General features: G+C 37.0%; 2 protein-coding genes across 10 annotated transcripts in view; one reads left to right on the plus strand and one right to left on the minus strand.

Annotated features, from left to right (window-relative positions):
* Positions 1–18,539, minus strand: part of METTL4 (methyltransferase 4, N6-adenosine) — a 235,899-nt gene extending 217,360 nt beyond the window's left edge. For 2 of the 8 annotated variants that reach the window (XR_013443374.1, XM_078060558.1), the window contains exons 1-5: positions 18,169–18,399; positions 16,227–17,050; positions 14,050–14,112; positions 6,084–6,453; positions 4,003–4,072 (exon numbers count right to left, since the gene is read on the minus strand). Coding sequence is in view for 7 of the 8 variants with exons in the window: in XM_078060558.1 (XP_077916684.1) it covers positions 4,003–4,072; positions 6,084–6,453; positions 14,050–14,112; positions 16,227–16,622 (899 nt within the window). In the remaining variant the exon portion in view is untranslated. Of the gene's footprint in view, positions 1–4,002; positions 4,073–6,079; positions 6,454–14,049; positions 14,113–16,226; positions 17,051–18,168; positions 18,400–18,447 lie in introns of those variants that run through there. The other 6 variants (XM_036123390.2, XM_036123388.2, XM_036123389.2 and 3 more) reach the window with 6 other exon arrangements.
* Positions 18,540–18,591: 52 nt separating this feature from the next.
* The window catches only part of NDC80 (NDC80 kinetochore complex component), a 47,694-nt gene continuing 41,476 nt past the window's right edge, over positions 18,592–24,809 (plus strand). The window contains exons 1-5 of one of the 2 annotated variants that reach the window (XM_036123385.2): positions 18,592–18,707; positions 19,978–20,087; positions 21,243–21,320; positions 24,223–24,346; positions 24,425–24,597. In XM_036123385.2, the coding sequence (XP_035979278.2) occupies positions 19,987–20,087; positions 21,243–21,320; positions 24,223–24,346; positions 24,425–24,597 (476 nt within the window). In that variant the 5' untranslated portion in view covers positions 18,592–18,707; positions 19,978–19,986. The remainder of the gene's footprint in view (positions 18,708–19,977; positions 20,088–21,242; positions 21,321–24,222; positions 24,347–24,424; positions 24,598–24,809) is intronic. The other variant, XM_036123384.2, reaches the window with a different exon arrangement.

A 24,809-nucleotide genomic window follows, 5' to 3' on the forward strand; every position in this document is an offset into this window, starting at 1 on the left:
TATTGCATTATTTGTTTCAGAGGTACAGATCTGAGATTCAACAGTCTTGCACAATTCACAGCGCTTACCAGAACACATACCCTCCCCAGTGTCCATCACCCAGTCACCCCATCCCTCCCACCCCACCCCCCACTCCAGCAACCCTCAGTTTGTTTCCTGAGATTAAGAACTTGTCTTTCTCTGTTTGACTTATTTCGCTCAGCATAATACCCTCCAGTTCCATCCACGTCGTTGCAAATGGCAAGATCTTATTCCTTTTGATGGAGTACAGCATCCTTTCTTGATTAAAATTCTGTTCAGAGTGTAGGGATAGAGGGTACATACCTCAATATCATAAAAGCCATCTATGAAAAACCCACAGCGAATATCATTCTCAATGGGGAAAAACTGAGAGCTTTCCCCCTAAGGTCAGGAACACGGCAGGGATGCCCACTATCACCACTGCTATTCAACATAGTACTAGAAGTCCTAGTCACAGCAATCAGAAAACAAAAAGAAATAAAAGGCATCCGAATCGGCAAAGAAGAAGTCAAACTCTCACTCTTTGCAGATGATATGATACTTTATGTGGAAAACCCAAAAGACTCCACCCCAAAACTGCTAGAACTCATACAGGAATTCAGTAAAGGGGCAGGATATAAAATCAATGCACAGAAACCAGTGGCATTCCTATACACCGACAACAAGACAGAAGAAAGAGAAATTAAGGAGTCGATCCCATTTACAATTGCACCCAAAACCATAAGATTCCCAGGAATAAATCTAACCAAAGAGGTAAAGAATCTGTACTCAGAAAACTATAAAATACTCATGAAAGAAATTGAGGAAGACACAAAGAAATGGAAAAACGTTCCATGCTCATGGATTGGAAGAACAAATATTGTGAAGATGTCAACGCTACCTAGAGCAATCTACACATTCAATGCAATCGCCATCAAAATACCATCCACTTTTTTCAAAGAAATGGAACAAATAATCCTAAAATTTGTATGGAACCAGAAAAGACCCCAGATAGCCAGAGGAATGTTGAAAAAGAAAAGCAAAACTGGTGGCATCACAATTCCGCACTTCAAGCTCTATTACAAAGCTGTCATCATCAAGACAGTATGGTACTGGGACAAAAACAGACACAGAGATCAATGGAACAGAATAGAGAGCCCAGAAATGGACCCTCAACTCTATGGTCAACTCATCTTCGACAAAGCAGGAAAGAATGTCCAATGGAAAAAAGACAGTCTCTTCAACAAATGGTTTTGGGAAAATTGGACAGCCACCTGCAGAAGAATGAAACTGGACCATTTCCTTACACCACACACAAAAATAAACTCAAAATGGATGAAAGACCTAAATGTGAGACAGGAGTCCACCAAAATCCTAGAGGAGAACACAGGCAGCAACCTCTTCGACCTCAGCCGCAGCAACTTCTTCCTAGAGACATCGCCAAAGGCAAGGGAAGCAAGGGCAAAAATGAACTATTGGGACTTCATCAAGATAAAAAGCTTTTGTACAGCAAAAGAAAGTCAACAAAACCAAAAGACGTTCAACAGAATGGGAGAAGATATTTGCAAATGACATATCAGATAAAGGGCTAGTATCCAAAATCTATAAAGAACTTCTTAAACTCAACACCCAAAGAACAAATGATCCAATCAAGAAATGGGCAGAAGACATGAACAGACATTTTTCCAAAGAAGACATCCAAATGGGGCGCCTGGGTGGCTCAGTTGGTTAAGCGACTGCCTTCGGCTCAGGTCATGATCCTGGAGTCCCTGGATCAAGTCCCGCATCGGGCTCCCTGCTTGGCAGGGAGTCTGCTTCTCCCTCTGACCCTCCCCCCTCTCATGTACTCGCTCTCTCTCATTCTCTCTCTCTCAAATAAATAAATAAAATCTTTAAAAAAATAAAAAATAAAAAAATAAAAAAAAGAAGACATCCAAATGGCCAACAGACACATGAAAAAGTGCTCAACATCACTCGGCATCAGGGAAATCCAAATCAAAACCTCAATGAGATACCACCTCACACCAGTCAGAATGGCTAAAATTAACAAGTCAGGAAATGACAGATGTTGGCAAGGATGTGGAGAAAGGGGAACCCTCCTACACTGTTGGTGGGAATGCAAGCTGGTGCAACCACTCTGGAAAACAGTATGGAGGTTCCTCAAAAAGTTGAAAATAGAGCTACCATACGACCCAGCAATTGCACTACTGGGTATTTACCCCAAAGATACAAATGTAGTGATCTGAAGGGGTATGTGCACCCCAATGTTTATAGCAGCAATGTCCACAATAGCCAAACTGTGGAAAGAGCCAAGATGTCCATCAACAGATGAATGGATAAAGAAGATGTGGTGTATATATATATACAATGGAATATTATGCAGCCATCAAAAAAATGAAATCTTGCCATTTGCAATGATGTGGATGGAACTGGAGGGTATTATGGTCAGCGAAATAAGTCAAACAGAAAGCCATGTATCATATGACCTCACTGATATGAGAAATTCTTAATTTCAGGAAACAAACTGAGGGTTGCTCGAGTGTTGGGGGTGGGAGGGATGGGGTGGCTGGGTGATGGACACTGGGGAGGGTATGTGCTATGGTGAGCACTGTGAATTGTGTAAGACTGATGAATCACAGACCTGTATCTCTGAAACAAATAATACATTCTATGTTAAAAAAAAAAAAAAAAAAAGAAGAAGATAGTAGGAAGGGAAAAATGAAGGGGGGGAAATTGGAGGGGGAGACGAACCATGAGAGACTATGGACTCTGAGAAACAAACGGAGGGTTCTAGAGGGGAGGGGGGTGGGAAGATGGGTTAGCCTGGTGATGGGTATTAAAGAGGGCACGTACTGAATGGAGCATTGGGTGTTATACGCAAACAGTGAATCATGGAACACTACATCAAAAACTAATGATGTAATGTATGGTGATTAACATAATAAAATAAAATTGAAAAAACAAAAGGAAATGTCCTCTCAGAAATTAATTGAACTGATTACTCTAAGAGGTGACATAAACAAAAAAGGTGACATAAAACAAATTTAAGATGGATTATACAAATTCATTCATAGCAGCTACTAAGGAAAACTATAGAGGCGAGCCTCAGAGATACTGCAGTTCAGTTCCAGACCACCACCACAAAGCTAGTATTACTTTAATAAAGTGAGTCAAATTAATTTTGGGGCTTCCCAGTGCATGTAACAGTTATGTTTACACTATTCTGTAGTCAACTAAGTATGCAATAGCATTATGTCTAGAAAAACAACATACATACTTCATTGCTAAAAAATGCTAACCATCATCTGAGCTTTCAATGAGTCATAATCTCTGTCACAGATCACTAAAACAAATATAATAATGAAAAAGTTTGAAATATTGCAAAATATGACATAAAGTGAGCAAATGCTATTGGAAAATGGTGCCAACAGATGTGCTCAGTGCAGGGTTGCCACAAACCTTCAATTATTTTTTAAAAAGGCAATGTCCGCAAAGTACAATAAAGTAAAGCACAAGAAAACAAGGTATGCCCATATTCTGGCACATACTTCTAAACTTTAAAATGTGATATCAAAGGAAACAAAAATGTTGCCCTTTGGTGTTACAGAAATATCCCCGAACTGGTTCAGTCAGTAACCTCAATCATTAATAAGTACATTACTTGTGACATTCTTATACCCATATGTCACTCTAGAGCAAGAGAATTACCTAATTAGGGGAATTAAAAATTGAAGTGAAAATACTTTAGTAGTTTCAGACAACCTACATCTCAAAGTAATGCTTTTAGCAATGTAACCAGAATGTAAAAAGGACAATAGCTTTTAGAAAAGTATGGGGTGCCTGGGTGGCTCAGTCAGTTAAGCACCTGACTCTTGGTCTCAGCTCAGGTCTTGATCTCAGGGTCGTGAGTTTAGGCCCCACGTTGGAGTCCATGCTGGAAACTGAAGGGAAAAAAACAAAAAAAAACAAGGTGTATCTAATAGACAATTTATTTACACTTACCTGTTACTTCTTTTAACTGATTTGTTCTGCCATGGTGGATCCATCACAATTACATCATATGTTTTCCTACCTGAAAACAAACACACAATTTCAGAAAATACCTACCTTCTGTAGGTGATCACTTTAGAAACTAAAGTGCATTGACTACAGACACAAATATAATGGAATGCAACAAAAGGACTTACAACATCTATTCAAATAAAATAATTTAATCTAAAAAAATTGAGATTTCCCTTATAATTCAGTACCACGGGGATTTTAACATAAGTTTACCTATTGCTATTTTTGCAAAGACTACCTGAAAATAACTACAGCTCACTTAGCTGGACACCAATCATTTGTAAATGCCCTTTATGTCTTGACAGCCGTATTAATATGGTCCTTTCAAACCTAAATGTGTTTTGTTTTTTTCATTTTTTTGCTTTACTTTTTTTAAGCTTCGTTTTGAAATAATTTATCTTAAAACTGACACACTGACCATAATAAAACTTCCTCAATTGTCTACAGGTGTCTTTTTTTTCTGACCCAAGATCCAAAGCAGGATCACACACTGCATCTAATTGTCATGTCTCCTCAATCTCTTCCAATCTGGGAAAGTTCCTCAGTCTTTCTTTGTCACTTATGACCTTGACACTTTGAAGGCTATTGGCCAGTTATTTTATAGAATGTCTCTTAATTTGGGTTTGGTATTTCCTCGTGATTAAATTTAGATTATTAATGTTTGGCAAGAATACCACCAAATAATCAGGAAATACAAGATGTCAAAATGTCTCATTATTGGTGATACTATCTTTAATCATTTGGTTAAAGGGTTGTCTACCAGGTTTCTCCAGTTTTCACTTTGTAATTAATAAGTATCTGGTAAAGAGATACTTTAAGACTGTGCAAATATCCCGTGTCTCATCTTTTCACCTACTATTTTGATATCTAATTATTATGTTGTTTGCCAAATAGAAACTTTCTAGTTCTATCATTCCACCTACATTTATTAACTGGAATTTTACTGTAAGGAAGAGCTGTCCCTTCTGCTTTTATAAACATAGGTATATTTTGGTAAATGTACAATTTCACAAGTAATCAAAAGAGTGCAAATTAAGATGAGGAAGTAATAGTTTTTAAACTATTAAAATGACAAAAATAAAAAGAACAGAAAACAACGTTCAAACATAACATAATTTTCCCATTAATTATCCTGTCATTTACCCTGAAGAATTTATGACACTGTGACATGAATAACCACTCATGTGTAACATAGCTTGACAGCAATTAAAAGATAGCTTTTCCTTAATGAACTATGTCATTTAATAACTTAAAATTTTTATATTAAATATCCAAAAAACAAGAGCATATTAAATTAAATTTCATCAATACATTTCTCTCCTACTTCATTTCTTAGAATATTATGACTTATTAAATACATATAAATCCCTGAGATAAGCAATTGATACAGATTAATTCATTTAATCTTCAAAATGACCTTCAGAAGTAGATTATTATCATAACTATTTTATAAACTAGGAAACTGAGGCTCAGTTTTGTGAAGTGAATAGCTCAAAGATTAACAGTTAAGCTTTAGAATCTAAATTCAAATTCAGGTGTATATGAATGTGGACTTCAATCTTTAAATTTTGTTGACATTATACAGGAAAATATTTCAAGAAATTTTAGACAATAAACTGTAACACCAGCTTAAAATGTAACCTAAAAGGCTATGGTGTTAATATTCATATCTAAAGTGTTCCTACTTTGCTATAAAGAAAAGTTAAATAAAATTGTTTGGCCAAGCCCAATTATATCGTGAATTCTTAAGTACAGAGCAGCAGCTACATTTGCTTTCATGGGGACCAATTACTTTTTGACCCTTTGTTCATTAGTCTTATTTTTTAATTTTTTTAAATTTTTTAAATGTTTTTAAACCAAAAGTCAGTTTTAAAATTAAATTTAAAAGGAAAAAATCACAGAGAAAATTAAGCATTTATTCTATCCTCATACTGCTGACCCACATTTAGCATTCAGACTAGCTCTTGACTTCCAAGGCCACAAAAAAATTATATTTTTCTAATAACATAGTAATTACTTACAGTTCAGAAGTGGATGCATGCAAGAAATGTCAGACAAAAGAAAACTGCTTTTTGGTGGCACCAGGTATTTCTGTCCCATTAAAGTAATCATTTTTGTAAAGCTAGAGTTGTTTTCAACAACCCGTGAAAATAAATCCTGTTCTGTAATAGACATATCTTCTTCCATCAGTTGTAATGCCTGAAGATCCACTGCATTCAGAGAAGGCAAATGCTTTGCCATTGTACATAATTCTGACAAACTGCAGGTATCAAGTGGTAAAGTAATGGGCTCACTACACTTGTCCCATTTTTCAGAAAGTGGATGAAGAAAGCCACTTTTGAGACCTTCTTGGATTAACTCTGAAGAGCCATCCAAAATCAGTCCCCTGATCTGTAAGAAAAATTTGTTAAGATACATTAAAAGGCCATTTACATTAAGACAATTCTCTAAATAATGAAATTCCTACTATGCTTTGAATATTTGAACTTATGGATTGAAATCAATATTTTATTTCTTTTTAAAGATTTTATTTATTTAATTGTCAGAGAGACACAACGAGAAAGAGAGCACAAGCAGGGGGAGTGGGAGAGGGAGAAGCAGGCTCCCGGCTGAACAGAGAGCCTGATGTGGGGCTCGATCCCAGCACCCTGGTACCATGACCTGAGCCGAAGCAGACGCTTAACAACTGAGCCACCCAGGCGCCCCTGAAATCAATGTTTTAAAGCTTACACTAAAATAATTTTATGATAAAATGTAAAGGCAAGAATGTGTGAGTATACCTTCAAATTGCTGTTTCTTAAATGTGGAATAAAACAAACTTCATAAATTCACTCACAATTAAATAACCAAACAATATACATATAAAACACATTCTTAAAAATGTATTGATTAATTTGAAATAAATAAATAAATAAACACAAATTTGATAACATGAATGTTTCTAGAAGAAAGCAGAATTTCTAATCTATAAAGCAAACTAAGTTTAAATCACATTTAATATTAAATTTTTCTAGTGATCTAATTTTAAAATAAACTTACCATTGAATTTATATTTCTTAAATTGTAAAGAAAAAAAAGTAACTGTTAAATGAACATACAAACAAAGTTTTGCAAAAATACAATTACAATAATTAGAAAATTAAAATCTAAGTTCCACTTCTGGGCAAGATGCAATACCAGAGGTCAGATTTAACTTTTCATCAGACATTACTTTTTTAAAAAAGTATAAAGTGTAATTTTTTTAAAAGGCTATCTGACTTAGATAGATGTCAAGTAGTGAAAAATACTGGTCCCTAAAAAAGGAAAAACGAATGATTGTTCCAGCTTACTGCCTGAGAAGATTTGCAGGCGGCAGCGCAGCAAAGGAGACCCATTCAGAGTCCAACAGTCTCTGAGTTGAGAGGATGCAGCTGGAAGTCTGAAAAGGTCAAAGCAGCTAGAGTTTGCAGGGCAGGATACCAAAGAGGAGAGAGCTGCAGAGAGAGACAGTTCTTAAAAGCTGCAGGAAGGTCCACTCAAGTCTCCCCAAGGTCAGGGAAAGAAATGATGTCAAATGATCAGAGGGAACAATCCACAGAGCTCACACAAGGCTGGGAACAGCGATCCCACCAGCCAGAATGGAAACTCTCCTAATTTACAAGGCATCAGGTAGACGACTCATAGGGGTATTGCCTCATGAGTGGGGAGAAAAATAGCTCTAAAGACTGCTCTGGTCCTAACTAAAAAACCTTAAAACAAGCTTCAAAACTTTAAAAGAAAGTCACAAAAGGATCAACCAGTTTCAAAGTAACTTTGTCCAAGAACAAAGTTGAAGAATATTTATAGGAATATGAAAATATCTAGTACTCAAGAAGTTAAAATTGAAATGTCTTACAAAAAATAAAGTTACCAGATATATAAAGAAGCAGGAAAATGCAACACATTATGGAGAAATAATCACTCAATAGAAACATACAGGAATAACAGAGATGAACAAAGAGTAGAAAAGGCTGGATAGGTTTACTTGCAGCCCATTTAAAAGATTAGGAACAAAAGTAGAAAAATATAATAAGGCACTTATCATAACCATATTCATATGTTCAAAAATGTACAGAAAAAAATAAGAATGTTAAAGAAACACAAAACTACTTAAAAAAAAAATCGAGCTTCTAGAGAAAAAAACTGCATACCACAGAAATACTGTGGGTTGGGTTCCGGACCACTGGAATAAAGTCAAGTTATCACAATAAAATCAGTCATTGAAGGCAAGGGCTGTAAGCTACAAAAGATTCGCCTGTATTTTATAAATCAGACTATATATTCTTTTCTATAATCATTACCTTTTTCATCCCCCTTGGTGCAGTCTTTCTCAAAATACGTATTTCAACTACCTCCATTGGAATCACCTGGAGGTTGTTAAAAAATAAAAATTTCTAGTCCCATACAGGAGACATTGGGGGTTTAGTTGCAGGCCACCACAATAAAGTGACTATTGCAATAAAGTGAGTCAAATTAATTTTTTGGCTTCCCAGTGCATATAAAAGTTATATTTATACTGTATCATAGTCTATTAAGGACTCGATAGCATTACATCCTTTAAAACAATGTATATGCCTTAACTTAAAAATACCTTATTGCTAAAAAATGCAAACTACTATCTGAAATTTCAGCAAGTCATATTCTTTTTGTGGGTGGAGGGTCTTGCCTCTGTGTTGATAGCTGCTGACTCATTAGGGTGGTGGTTGCTGAAGGCTGAGGTAGCCATGGCAATTTTTTAAAATAAAACAACAATGAAGTTTGCCACATTAATTGACTCTTCCTTTCATGAAAGATTTCTCTGTAGCATGAATGCTGTTTGATAGCATTTTACCCGCAGTAGAACTTCTTTCCAAACTGGGAGTCAATACTCTCAAACCCTTTTGCTGCTTTACCAATTCAGTTTATGGAATATTCTAAGTCCTCTGTTGTCATTTCAACAATGTGCACAGCATCGTCACCAGGAGTAGTTTCCACCTGAAGGAATAACTTTCGTTGTTAGCCCATCAGAAGCAACCCCTCATCCACTAAAGCTTTATCATGAGGGGCACCTGGGTGGCTCAGTCGGTTAAGCGACTGCCTTCGGCTCAGGTCATGATCCCAGAGTCCTGGGATCGAGTCCCACATCGGGCTCCCTGCTCTGCGGGGAGCCTGCTTCTCCCTCTCCCACTCCCCCTGCTTGTGTTCCCTCTCTCGCTGTGTCTCTCTCTGTCAAATAAATAAATAAAATCTTTTAAAAATAAAATAAAATAAAAAAAAAAAAAGCTTTATCATGAGCTTGCAGCAGTTTGGTCACATCTTCAGGCTCCACTTCTAATTCTAGTTCTCTTGCTGTTTCCACCACATCTGCAGTGACTTCCTCCACTGAAGTCTGGAACCCCTCAAGGTCATCCCTTAGAGTTGCAATCAACTTCTTTCACACTCCCGGTAATGTTGATACTTTGACCTCTTCCCACGAATCACAAATGTTTGTGTTTTTTTTTTAAGATTTTCCTATTTATTTATTCATTTGAGAGACAGAGAAAGCAGGAGCAGAGGGAAAGGCAGAGAGAGAGGGAGAAGCAGACTCCCCACTGAGCCGGGAGCCCGATGCGGGGCCCAATTCCAGGACCTGGAGATCATGACCCGAGCTGAAGGCAGACACTCAACCATCTGAGCCACCCAGGTGCCCCAAATCACAAATTCTTAATGGCATCTAGAATAGTGAATCTTTTCCAGAAGACTTTCCATTGACTTTGTGCCCAGATCCATCAGAGGAATCACTGTCTGTGGAAGTTATAGCCCTACGAAATGTATTTCTTCAATAATAAGACTTGAGTCAAAATTACTCCTTGATCCATGACCTGCCAAATGGATTTTGTGTGAGCAGGCGTGAAAACAACATACATCTAACTGTACATCTCCATCAGAGCTCTTGGGTCACCAGGTGCATTATTAAAAATAATAAGTACTATTTTGAAAGGAGTCTTTTTTTCTGAGCAGTGGATCTCAACAGTGGGTTTAAAAGATTCAGTAAGCCGTGTTGTAAACAGATGTGCTGTCATCCAGGCTTTGTTGCTCCACCTATAGAGCAAACACATAGTAAATTCAGCATAGTTCTTTTTTTTAAAGATTTATTTATTTATATTAGAGAAAGAGAGAGCATGAGCAGAGGGAGAGGCAGAGGGAGAGGGAGAAAATCCTCAAGCAGACTCCCTGCTGAGTGCGGAGCCTGACACAGGGCTTGATCCCAGGACCCCGAGATCACGACCCAAGCTGAAATCAAGAGTCGGATGCTTAACCAACTGAGCCACCACGTGCCCCAAGTTAGCATAATTCTTAAGGCCCCTAGAATTTTCAGAATGGTAAATGAGCACTGACTTCAACTTAAAGTCACCAGCTTCATTAGCCCCTAGCAAGAGAGTCAGCCTGTTCTCTCAAACTTTGAAGTTAGGCATTCTCCTATCTAGTTATGAAATTCCTAGATGGCATCTTTTTCCAATAGAAGACTGTTTTGTCTATATTGAAAATCTGTTTAGTGTAGCCACCTTCAGTAATGATCTTAGCTATGTCATCTGGATCACTTGCTGCGGCTTCTACATCAGCACTTGCTGTTTCACCTTGCACTTTGATGTTATACAGACAGCTTCTTAAACCTCATGAACCAGCCTCTGCTGGTTTCAAACTCTTCTACAACTTCCTCACACATCTTTGCAGCCTTCATAGAACTGAAGAGAGTTAGGGCCTTGCTCTGGATTAGGCTTTGGCCTAAGGGAATGTTGTGGCTGGTTCAATCTTCTAACCAGACCACTCAAACTTTCTCCATATCAGCAATAAGGCTGATTTCACTTACCATTCATATGTTCATTGGGTTAGCACTTTAAATTTCCTTCAAGAACTTTTGCTTTGCATTCACAATTTCGCTAACACTTTGGTGCATGGGGCTTTTGATCTGCCTTCTTCACTGAACTTAATCATTTCCAGCTTTTGATTTAAAGTATAAGACATGCTGGGGTTCCTGGGTGGCTCAGGTGGTTAAGCATCCAACTCTTGATTTCAGCTCAGGTCATGATCTCAGGGTCATGAGATCGAGCCCCAAGTCGGGCTCCGTGCTGGCAATGGAGCCTGTTTAAGATTCTCTCTCTCCCTCTGCCCTTCCACCTCCTCGCCCCACTCTCTCAAAAAAAAAGGGGGGGGCACCTGGGTGGCTCAGTCATTTAAGCATCTGCCTTCGGCTCAGGTCATGATCCCAGGGTCCTGGGATTGGAGCCCTCCATCAGGCTCCCTGCTCAGCAGGGTTTCTGCTTCCCCCCTGCCCCTTCCCCTGCTCGTGCTCTCTCTCTCACTCACTTCTAATAAATAAAACCTTTAAAAATTTTTTTGAAGTATGAGACATGCAACTCTTCCTTTCACTTGAACACTTGGAGGCAACTGCAGGGTTATTAATTAACCTAATTTCAAGACTGCTGTATCTCAGGCAATAGGGAGGCCCAAGGAGAGGGAGAGAGACGGGAATGGCTCGGTGGTGGAGGAGTGAGAGCACACATTTATCAATTAAGTTTGCCATCTCCTATGTGTGCAGCTTGTGGTGCCCCGAAACAATTACAGTAGTAACATCAAAGATCACTCATCACAGATGACCAAGACAGATGTCATAATAACAAAAAAGTTTAAAATACTGCAAAAATTATCTAAATGTGACACACAGACACAAAGTGAGCAAATGCTGTTGGAAAAATGGCGCTGAGAGACTTGCGTGATGCAGGGTTGCCACAAACTTTCATTTTTTAAGAAGTGTGATATCTGCAAAGTGCAATAAAGCAAAGCACAATAAAACAAGGTATGCCTGTTCACTGCAAAAAGGAAATACATACTAGGTTGTATTAACAGCAGGTATTGAAGAAGAAAACATTAGTGCACTTGAAAACAACATAATAAAAGTGTCCAAAATGAAGAGGACAGAAAAAATATTTGAGGAGGTAATGGCCAAAAAAATTTCCAAATTTGCTGAAACTATTAATTCATAGATTCAAGCTCAACAAACAGAGGAGGAGGGGAAAACTGCATTAAGGAACATCATAATCAAATTGCTAAAAATCAATGATAAAGAAAAAATATTCAAAGCAGCCAAAGACTTCTACTTTCAACCAAGATGGAGTCTCAGGAACAACAGCTTTCAAGACACAGGACATCAGGCAATAAAGGACAATGAAAGAAATCATAGGTAAGCCCTATGACTGCCCCAGGCAACTGCCTGGAAAATTTCCAGGCCAAAAGAAAGAAGAATCTGAACAGAGCCTTGGAAAAATCCAGAGCGAGCAGACAAAGCAGAGAATATAGGGAGGTCAAGACAAGAATTCACAGGACAGAGTACCAGACAGAAAGGAGCTACCCAGAGAGAGAACTATGTAGATCTGTAGGCAGTCACACTGGAGAAATTCCCCTAAGTACTGATGTGCTTAAGTGTATGAGGGAATTATCCAAGGCCAGGAAAAGAACTACCCAAAAGACAGAAGAAATAGTGCAGGGAGTTCCCACAGGGCCAAGAATGGTGCCCATTTCCAAATATTCAGACTGAGAAACCTCATGATTCACCAGGCAAATGGGAGATAATTGACCACGCATCTCTGAGTGAGGAGAGGCACTGACAGCTGGTCATCCGGAATATACCACAAACACAAGGATGGTTACACATAAGGAAAAATCACCTACTCAATCTCCACAGATGCTTAAAAAACATTTCATAAAATTCAATAACCATGTTTGATAATAACAATAAATAAGAACAGATGGGGGGTGCCTGGGTGGTTCAGTCAGTTAAGTGTCTGCCCTTGGCTCAGGTCACAGTCCCAGGGTCCTAGGATTGAGTCCCGCATCAGGCTCCCTCTTCCCTCTCCCTCTGCTCCCCCTCCTCACTCCCCCGCCCCCCCGCTCCGGCTCATGCTCACTCTCTTACACTCTCTCAAATAAATCAATAAAATATTTTTTTTAAAAAAGAACAGATGGAAACTTCCTCACATGCTATTTGCAGGTCAGTCCAAAAGCCAGTATTATGCTTAGTAATGAAATCATCCCCACTGAGTCAGGAACAAGACAAGGATATACACTGTCATAAATATGATTTAATATTGTATTGTATTTTCCAGCCTATTCATTTACAAATGAGAAGTAAATTAGAGATAAAATAATTGGAAAGCTGTAATTTAAAGTATTTCTATTTTCAGGAGTTATAAGTATTAACTGGAAAACCCCAGAGATTAAAAAAAAAAAAACTACAGCAACTTAAGAAATTGGCAAGACTTTTATAAAGAAAATCTTATGGAATGACAATAGAAACTGAAACAAATGGAAAGAACATATTTGTGTTATCAACATCTTAAAGATGTCAGTAGGCCCTAATTTAATTTATAAATTTAACTTGATGCCATAAAAATTCCAATTGCTTCTTTTTTCTAACCAGAATTAAACTGATCCTAATGGGAAATTCATATGGGAAAATAAACAAACAAACAAAACAGAAAAATTCTGTAAAAGAGAAATACAGATAAAAGGAGGGGTAAGCATACCAAATATTAAAACATACTCATGTTATAAAACCTGAAAAGAGACTGGAAGATAGAGAAATTAAGACATAAATCCAGAAATAAACTCAAATACATATGTGTATGTGTAACTCACACTTCACACCACAATGAAATCTAAATGAATCAAAGATATAAATGTGAAATGAAATAATATCCTAGAAAAAAACATGAGAAAATTCTTTCATTTTTTTCCCATGGGAAAATTCTTTTAGAGCCTTGAAGAAGAAATACCTTTTTAATTATGACTCAAAAATCCAGAAATCATAAAAGAAAAAAAAAGTCACTCCACTATTAAATTCTAACTTTGATCAAAAGAATTGTTTAATTTTTAAGAACATCCTTATTTATATAGTTTTATACTACTTCACATTAATCTTCAAATGTCATCAATGAACATTTTACACCTTACCTTTGTATGATATTCCATAGCATCCAATTCACCTTGATTGAAAACAACACATCTTTTACGCTTCTAAAGAGTAAATTACAGGAAGAAAATTATGTTGCCATCTATCACAATGTTGATATTTGGAAATATATTAGTATTTCTTTTTTATCACATTTTCCCTAGTGTGTATCTCAGTCTTCAAGAGCTTAACCGACTAGTAAGGTCAGAATCAGTGAAAAGTGTATGGACTAAAGAAATAAGCTTTCCCAAATAAAAAATTACTATTTATTATTATTATTATTATTATTATTATTACAAGCTTAATAAGTGATATAAGGTCACCTAAGCCTTATCTGCTATTAATAAGAACTAGTACCAATGATAAAATGTAGCACAGACATCCGTGGAACACAAGAAAACTGTGACACTGTATAAAGTTACTAGTATCATCTATCAGTTGACATATATTGTACAATCCTCAACTTCATTTCTGAGGAGATGAACTACGCATATACTATCATTAAAAAAAAATCCAGTACACTTTCTTTTTTTTTTTTTTTTTCTTTTTTAAAGATTTATTTATTTGAGAGAGAGAGAATGAGAGAGAGAGAACACCTGAGAGGGGATAGGGTCAGAGGACGAAGCAGACTCCCTGCCGAGCAGGAAGCCCGATGCGGGACTCGATCCAGGGACTCCAGGATTATGACCTGAGCAGAAGGCAGTCGCTTAACCAACTGAGCCACCCAGGCGCCCAATCCAGTACACTTTCAATAGCTCTTTATGACTGATCTGAGGGCTAGGTACAAATCAGATATACTAACACTGTTCTGTATCTAACAACTGCATAGAAAAGAACATGTAAGACAATGCAAAATAGAGCAAGGACTTTATACCTCTTATTGCTGAAACACCAGGGCTTACATGGTAGCATACTCCCAGCAGGCTAACAATAAATGTTTGCTGGCTGAATAAATAAATGGACTGAAGATTAAGCTAATTGTACAATTTGCCTTAGCATATCAGAATTAAGGTAAGTTTTGTCAAGATAACTCATTACATACACCCATCTATATTTTTCCATATTAAAATGAGAAATTTACCCAATATAACATAAGTGAAAACATTAAAAGACGCCCATACTTAGTAAACTGTAAATGCTTGTTATTATTTGTCTGAATTAGTAATAGTATTGATAAATAATCTATATACTATTTTACTGAAATCTCAGACATTATATATTTTCTTTCCTATGCCTGACAAACAGCAAATGGTTAATAAATATTTGTCCAAGGAAAAAAAAGACAGAAGAAATTACAAGAATATTAAAAGTTCTACTTCAGGAAACTAGAACAATGTAATAAATTATCCCTATTACTTGCCTTATTCTAATTCTCAACATGCTTTCTTATTTAATAATCTTTCTTCATGGATCTCAATTGTAAGATCCATGAGGGTACCAATAATGTTTATCTTGTTTAATCCCTGTATGTACAACAGCACACAGAAAGATCTCAAACATTTGTGGGTGAGTAATAAAGTTATTCCTATCTCTTTCAAAGAAAATGTTAATATAATCTATCTGAAATGGACTTTGTATAATCACCTCTGAACTCTTCAGAAACATAAAAAGTATTAAAGCATAATTAATTTGATCCTGTATAGCATTCTTGAAACTTCACCAAAAGACTGCACCAGTGTATACATATGCTTTAAGAACATATACAATTTTCTATAGTAGCTTTCTACTTTTATTATTAAAAACTTTATGAAATATCACCCTTCTTGCAAACTTCTTTAAGGAGCTTATCCCCAAAGGACAGGTCTCTAAGAATCTCCCAAAATCCATAAACCGCTTTAGGATTTTGCAGACAAAGCAGTACGTTGTTGAACAAAAACAGTTGTAAAAACGTGCAATTAATACAAATTGAGTAAGCAAAAAGGGTTTTTTGTTATTGTTTAGTTTTGTTTAATTTACAGAGCATTCACTTTTGAGCAAACTTTGCTTACTTTTGAAATACGCAAATTTGGTCTTCTAAGAATGGTAGAACATTAGGAAAGAGTTAAAAATTACATTGGCTATAACTAAAGCCTTCCTACGCTTTATGGATTGTTTTTTAGACTTAGTAAATTAGAAGATATTGGAATAATAAACTTCTGCATGTTCTGCAGAAAAATAAAAATGTATTAAAACTTTCTACCTTCCCAATAATAGAAATGCGGTTTTCTTCTTTAATACCATCCATTGGATCTTCCTTTTCATTCCTTTGTTGGCATTCTTTGTGAACAGCTGGAGTTATATAAGGTTTGGTGACATTAAATAGCTCAGATCGAAAAACATATCTCTGTATGAAGATTTCACAATTTCCTCTGGCATCATTATCTGGCTTAGTGGTAGAGTCAAAAGCAATAAAGGTAGCAGAGGTTCCCAAAGAGATCAAAGAATCCATTTGAAGAGTATCAAAGTGGACAGATGAGGTGGGCTCATTTTTACTGCAACAAGGCTCATGATGTTGGTGAAGTTGATAGTTTATGTTGTTAATGAAAGAAAGATGATCTAGTAACCATCCTGGTGACAGTTGGTGCACCACAGACATTCTCTTCTCTTAAAAAAGAAAAAAAAAAAAAAAACTCTGAAAATGAGAGTCTAGATGTAAAATCCAATTTTCCAGATTAACTTCTTAAATGTCCTGCATTTCAATAAAAATATACTTCACATACACAGGTAGATTTCATGTGCAAGTATATAAACTTAACATATACACAAAAGAGAATTTGACATTCATGATATGTTAAGGAAAAATGTAATGTTTTAATATAAACTTTTAATTACAGGGTTGATAATTCTGATTTTTCAGCCAATTTAGCAAAAGAGAATTAAAATGGGATCTTATTTCTGGAATCCCAATCAAATCCTCTTATCTTCCTGGGCCCTCCACACAACCTCCTGTTCGCTTTTAATCTAGCCACTAGGTCCACATCCTCCAAGTCAGGAAGTCATTCAATTCTTAAAGGTGAGCGTGTCCTGTCAAAGCAAAGAATACTACATTACCTATGTGAATTCACCCTTTTTAATGAGATAAACCTAGAGAGGTCACAGAGAGGTCAGCTCTTGTTTTTTCAAAGCACATTTGCCGCAATAAGTCAGCCCATTAACACTGCCATACTTAACCACTGCTACAAACGGAGTGCAAAAAAGCATAAAATGAAAGACTGGTCTAGGCTAAGCACGATGCAATTTTAACAGATTTCAGAAGTACCAAACCCTAACAAAATTGCAAGGTTATTGGTTCTGAGCAGTCCTCCTTCAGCAACTATGTTTTTTCAAAACTTCCTTATCTTTTTACCAAAAAAATGATAAAGTTCTGGGTATTACCTACTAAATCTAGTATAATGGAGAACTTAACAGGGGGACAGAATAAGTATTTAACAGCACAGCTAGTAATAGCAGCATTTAGAACCAAACTTGAACTCCATGTAGTGTTAGCAGTATGACCATAGTCAAGTTATTTACTCTCACTACAGAGTCTCAAATTCATCATTTTTTATGACATCTCAGAAGGCAGTTTAGAGAATTAAATGAGATAATCTACATGAAATGCTGTGCAGTGCCTGACACACAGCAACTGTTCCAGCAAATGCTATTAGTGATGGTAATCCTGGTATTGGCCCTCCTTTCACAATCACTTGTGGTGAGGAGGTAATATAATGGCTAGTGAGAGCAAGAAATGTAGTCAAGAAAACTGAAACTCAGGAAAAGGTGACGTGCCCAAAATTACAATTCTAGTTAACCGCAAAACTGCTCCAAGAATCAGTATCAGGACTTTGGCTCAAAGCTTTTCTCCCACCCCCATCACTTTCCAGGTGCTGGGCAGTACATGTCTTTGAGTTCAAACTCAGGGAAGCAGGGAAGTCCTATTTTAGCAAAGTAAACTACTGTGCTTAAACTCTCTCTCTCTCTCTCCTACCTCTCCCCTTCACACCCAAACCTCCACCCCTCACCCCCTTGGGTTCCTCGTTGGCCACCACTAGAGGACCATGGAACCCTAGCGAGCACACTGCGAACCCGAACCCTAGCGGCAGCCACACCGGCTCGATCCTCGAAGCCAGCTACACCCCCACTCAGCAGTTACTATCTCCTACCTCACCGCTTCCCCTGTCAGAAAAACTGCACGACGTCTCCCAGACTTGCATCATGAAAGAAGCACCCCTCTAAACCGTGGTCATGAAAGACGCCACTTTCATGGCAAAGGAAATTTCTTTTTCTACGAGCCAACGGGCGCGGCCATGTTGCTGTACGGAAAAGGCGTTTCCAGGGCGATTTGGAGAGCTCTGTCAGCTACTCAGAGACGTACAGCGCCCGTCTCTTCGGCGCTAACTTTAGAAATCCGACCAGACTTTGTAGGAGCCGCTCACACTTACCAGAGATGCCAGTGTGCTGAGTGAGGCGACAGGACGCCAGCAATACGCAGAATTCCCGCGACGGGGAGCGGCGCGTAAGAGACGAGCACGCGTTCGACGTACGTGATGATGTAGACGCCAGCGGAGATTTTAAAATTCGAACTGCGCCGGTGGATGGAGGGAGGAGTTGCGTGTTTTGGCGGCTGTTGTCCTGCCGGGTGAGTAGTTGCACAGGTTACAGAAATTCGGTCCCTGGGTTGTGTCAAGAAACTGGAAGAAAGGTAACTAATGACTTTGAGTTAATTTTGTGCCGGCAGAACTGTTCTCAAGGGAGAGAGCGATGGCGCCAACACCTTAGATTTAGAGGCCCTGACAACGTTTTAGTCTACTATTCTGAGAGGCCTCCGGGCCGAGTCTGTGCGAGGCGCCGGTTTCCCGGAGTACAATAAATTTCTACTGACAGTGATTTCCAAGGGAGAAGAGGAGGACCTAGGGGCACACTGGTGGGGAGCAGAGAGTCTGGAGGGAGGAATTGATGGGAGCGGGGAGAGGAGGGACAAGATGAAGAACTGTTTGAGGTGTGGCGTTTGAGATACTAGTGGGTGTGTAGGAAAGTCTTAATCTTAAATTACATTTTAAGTGGAGATTTGGAGTGCACATATAGGTGAATGAGAAAGTTGAATGGATAGCAGAAATGTATAAAGTAAAAGAAATAGGTGGCCAAGCCAAGATAGAAAGAGTGTAATCAGTTTAAAAGACAAAGGAGAGCCCAGAGAAGTGACAGGATAACCACAAATGTCCACTTCGCTGGAAACCAAGACAGAACTTGAGAGATCTAGGTGTGTAGTGTCTAATGCCACAAAGATGAGATAGGATCAAAAGATTTGTCAGTCATGAGTATTCTAGGAGGCAACTGTTTCAGTAGGTATGAAGGAAATGAAATGTTAATTTTCTGAGACATAAACTGTAGACCATTTTGTGGACCATATAATTGATCCTTGTTGGAAGGGTGATTGAAGTAAAAGGGGCACTAATTTAATATAAATGGGAAACAGTGGGTTAAGGACAGAGCAAGAGGGATGGACGTTAGGAAAAGAAAACAGAATAGCTGTATTCTCTAAGACCAAAGTAAAGGAAACATCTTGAGGTAGTTCTTGTCAGATAGCCTCTGACTTTCCCAATGAAAAGGTGCAGCCAACAGCAGTAAGGTGATCTGGGTTAGGTTTCAGGGCTTTAACTACTGAAGATATGTGAAGGCAGAAATTATACCTTATTTATCATTGTGTCATTTCAATTGCCTTGCACACTCAGGTGTACATGGTAGGCAGTTAGTAAATATTCGTGTGTGTTGAATATTTTTAAATGAAGTTAAATACACATTCCCTGTAAATGAGAACTTCACCTTATATGAACAAAAGGGCCCAGGAAAAGATTATCTTGAAGGAACAGTGGAACTTGGCTGCTTTCTGTTTGAGGATGAAGATAACAGTTGGTGCTTAATGTAGCATCTATATCTGGAAAGATGTTTTAATACTGAATTCATGAATGCAGGTAGTAAGCATGAAGCGCAGTTCAGTTTCCACCGGTGGTGCTGGCCGCCTCTCCATGCAGGATTTAAGGTCTCAGGATTTCAATAAACAAGGCCTCCATACCCCTCAAACGTAAGTACCTCATGCGTTACCATTTTGGACAAAGAAATCTGTAAAGATGATTAACACAAAAATGTACTATGAGTGATGTTCTTATGAATCTTGTTTGTTCACAGTGGTACCTAATTTGGGTTAATGAAGGCTAAAAATTGGCATGTTATTAGGTGTGTTTTATCTCATTTGTTCCTTAAATTTCCAAAGCTACATACTTTGCCCAGCAACCCCTAAAAAGGATTGTTAATTCCCTTTCAGCACTTTTTCTTATTTTCCTCCTTTATTCTAGACCTGCTTATTTGAGCAGGCTTGTTGCTAGAACTTTGAATTTACTGAAGTATATCCAATTGGCAAAATTGTCAGAGTTCTTACTTACTTGCTCAATGATAAGCTGCAGTTTAGAAGAACCTACAGAACACTTCTCCAAACTGTTTTCTCAGTATTCACTGGAAAGGGGTATATAATTATACTATCATAAACTAGTTTTTCTCTGTGAGTTTGTTCTAATTAAGAGAAGGCTGTTTGTAAGCCACTGAGGGCTATATCAATCCTCTGATACCAAGGTACAAGTTAATTGCTAACTGTACTTAAATTACTTAGGTTTACATTGTATAAGCCTCAGCTACTTTTAGAAATTTGAATTATTTGTGTCTTTAACTTCTGAAATCAGAAATTTTTTGTATTGTTACACATTACATGCACTAAAAGATTTATGCCTTGAATTATATTGAAAACTAAAAGGCTGCCATTGGCAATGTTTTAGGTTTGTTTTTTACATAATGTATGTTCTTAGGTGGAGCTGCATTCTAATAGAGTAGGCCTTAAAAGAAAATTGTTAAATGTAGCTATCATCCTATGATTGAAGATACCTATTTTTAAATTTTTTTCCTTTAAGGTTATCCATAAATGTACATATGTTAAAATGATTGAAATGAGAATGTAGATATGGTTTCTTTCTGCTTTCTTCTTAACATTTTAGCATTATTACTCGTGCATGTTGTTAGCCTATCCCATTGTAACAGCTGTGATTGCTACTAAAAATTTTCATGATTCTGAATTATTTTTATAGGTAATGGGAAAGAGGTGCTAGTTCCAACATATTTCCAAAAATTTCTTAAACTAATATTTTTTTATATTTATTTTTTAAAGTTTGTTCTTTTCATTTTGTTAAAGCAAAGAGAAACCAGCCTTTGGAAAGTTGAATATAAACAAACCCACATCTGAAAGAAAAGCCTCTGTGTTTGGTAAAAGGTAATGATATTTTTTATTAGTTTTAATGAAAGGATTCTTAAAAAAATAGGATGGCATGATCCCTCACAAAAGAAAGTTAAAAGCTAGCTTTCTTCCGTTTTAAATGGTGAAATGGTTATATCTGTTTTAGATAGTGCTAAGAGATATATCAGCACATTCAGACCACTATTTCATGTTATAAGTGAATAGTTGATTGAAAATTCTATACCTCGCTTTCAGATAGTATGGAATCATACCATTTTAAAATTTGGAGGAACCATCATCTAGTTCAACAGTTTAGTCCCAGGCTTTTTTATACTCTTAAATATTAAGATTCCAAAGAGCTTTCATTTTGTGGGCTGTATTTATGGATATTAACAATATTAGAAATTAAAACTGGAAAGTTTTTAATTATGTATTCATTGAATGTAAAATAATAATAACCCCTTACGTGTTAACAAAAATAACATACCTTTTTTTTTTTTTTTTAAAGATTTTATTTATTTATTTATTTGAGAGAGAATGAGAGACAGAGAGCACGAGAGGGCAGAGGGTCAGAGGGAGAAGCAGACCCCCCAGCTGAGCAGGGAGCCCGATGCGGGACTCAATCCCGGGACTCCAGGATCATGACCTGAGCCGAAGGCAGTTGCTTAATCAACTGAGCCACCCAGGCGCCCAAAAATAACATACCTTTAACGTAAAAGAATTTTTTTTTCCCAAAAACAACTATTTCGGTAATAAAAGTGATGTTGTTTTACATTTTTACAAATCTCTTTAACATCTGGCAAAATAGAAGATAGCTAGCTTCTCATATCAGCTTCCACATTCAGTCTGTTAAAATATCATACATCATGTAGCCATCCTCTGAAAAACTCCAGTGTACACTCATGAGAAAATGAGAATGAAAGGGGCAAATAACATCTTAGTTTTTCAGTATGAAAATAGCTTTGTCTTCTCAGATCCCCAAGATCACACTTTGAAAACCACTGTCTAGCATAGATCAGTGGTCGCCTGTGCTGAAGGTGGGGCAAGGATTGAATGTTAAGGAGTAAAAAACTTTTGCGATGATGAAAATGTTCGATATCTTTAGGTCTTCATTGTGGCAGAGATTGCACAGGTATATACGTTGTCAAACCTCATCATACTGTACACTTTAAACAGGTACATTTTACTCTAAGCAAATTACACCTCAATAAAATTTATTTTTTAAGGAATGATCAACCCCAAAATTGAAAAAATAATTTGTTCTTTTATCCCACCAAAACAAAATATAACTGTTTTAAGGCAAACCTGTTCAATTGTTTTGAAAATATTTAGAGATGAAATGTTTGTTACCTTATGAAAAGTCTTTCCCTTGAAACCAAATTAAGCTCTTTCTGATATTCAGTCCAGTTGGTGAAAAATCTTAAGGCATTTTTGTAATGTAACTCTTCTCTCAGTGGTGAACTTCACAGATAATGATGATAATTACTATAAAATCTAACATTTGCTGAGCATTTTTATAAGCCAGACGTTGTTATAAGTGCTTTGTCTGTATTAACTCTTTTAATCAATCCTCAGAACTGCCCTATGAATAGATACTATTATTGTATCCATTTTATAGAAAAGGAATTGAAGCACAGAGAGGTTAAGTAATTTTAAGACAGAATTTGAAACCACAGACTCTGATTCTGGACCCTGTGCTCTTAAGCTATAAATTGAATGATGCAGTATTTTGATTGGTTAGGAAATTCTCTTATAATTCAAAAAGATATCTAACAGTGCAGTTCTGTGTAGAATAAGAGCTGAGTCTATACATGTATTCCTTTTGGGTAAAAAAAAAAAAAATTAAAAAGATTAAGTAATAGCAGTATGTAGAAAAGTGGTTCTCAAATTAGCAAATTCTCAGGGGAGAAAATAGCCAATCTGGGCTGTGGAGTGAGAGGGCCCAAGCTAAAGAACTTTTAGAGCATTGGCAGGAGAGAAGTTGAAAGCAGTAAGCAAACTTGCAGGGACAAATAGAGGTCTGATGAACAGAGTTCAGATATTACAGCAGTGTTCATTGCAACTCAGTTTTGTGGCATCTGTTCAATAAGGAAAATTGTTATTCTAAGGATATTTAATAAACTGCAGTTGGTAGCTAAATCAGGCCACAAAGTTAGGCAAAAGAAACCATTATAAAAATACAAACAAATTAAGTTTTGTTTTGCGGAGGAAGGGCTTAAAATGGAGCACATATGTTTTATCCATTAATGACTAAAAAGTTGCACCATGTAAATTTATAGTAAATAACAATCAGATACATAGGGGCGCCTGGGTGGCTCAGTCGTTAAGCGTCTGCCTTCGGCTCAGGTCATGATCCAGGGTCCTGGGATCGAGCCCCACATTGGGCTACCTGCTCCGTGGGAAGCCTGCTTCTCCCTTTCCCACTCCGCCTGCTTGTGTTCCCTCTCTCACTGTCTCTCTCTGTCAATAAATAAATATTAAAAAAAAAAATCAGATACATAATATTGCATGACACAAAAACGTTTAAGAGAAAAAGCATACACTACCCATTTTAACATCTCAAAAACAATTTTCCCACAAGAAATGATGGCAAATGAAAGGGTTAGGAGTGAAGGAGCAATCGTGGAAGGCTAAATAGGATGGCGAAAGGACTTGGGTTACTGAATAGACTTGGAGAATGGTTGTACAGAAGATCTAGTGGACTCAAAATACACTCTTAGGTGATAGTGTATATGTTAGGAATGGAATGCACCACAGTGCATTTTTCTTCCTACCTCATTTTATAGTTATCATTATTTGCTCTTTTTCTCTGCTTTGAATAAGAGAAAATAATTGAACTTTAATGTTTGTTGCTGCTAGTAAAATATAAAATCACCTTGAAATAATTTAGACTTGACCACAGACTGAAATAGTTTTGACTGACTATTTATATTTCCAGAACTAGTGGACATGGATCTCGGAATAGTCAATTTGGTATATTTTCCAGTTCTGAAAAAATCAAGGACCCACGACCACTTAATGACAAAGCATTCATTCAGCAGTGTATTCGACAACTCTGTGAGGTATTTTATATTCTCTTAAGTATTTTCCAGTAATTTTTCTATTATAAAATGTTCGATGTTTCTTAAAAATTATTGTAGTTTCTTACAGAAAATGGTTATGCATATAGTGTATCCATGAAATCTCTACAAGCTCCTTCTGTTAAAGACTTCCTAAAGATCTTCACTTTTCTTTATGGCTTCCTGTGCCCTTCGTATGAACTTCCTGACACAAAGTTTGAAGAAGAGGTTCCAAGAATCTTTAAAGATCTTGGGTTTGTATGTTATATTTCTTATTAGCCTTAAGAGATTGTTGGAACACAGAGAAGAATCAGACTCAATTGATTTGTAAAGATTCTGAGTGAGAGAAATCATATATTTTAAGATGGTCACTGTGGGCAGTATATCTTAGGATAAATTTAAAAGGCAAGAAAAACCACTGTTTGGAGGTTATTACTGAACTGTAGAAGATAGTTCATAAGGCTTT

Source organism: Halichoerus grypus, chromosome 13 (assembly GCF_964656455.1).
Source record: "Halichoerus grypus chromosome 13, mHalGry1.hap1.1, whole genome shotgun sequence".
Classification (NCBI taxonomy): Eukaryota; Metazoa; Chordata; class Mammalia; order Carnivora; family Phocidae; genus Halichoerus; species Halichoerus grypus.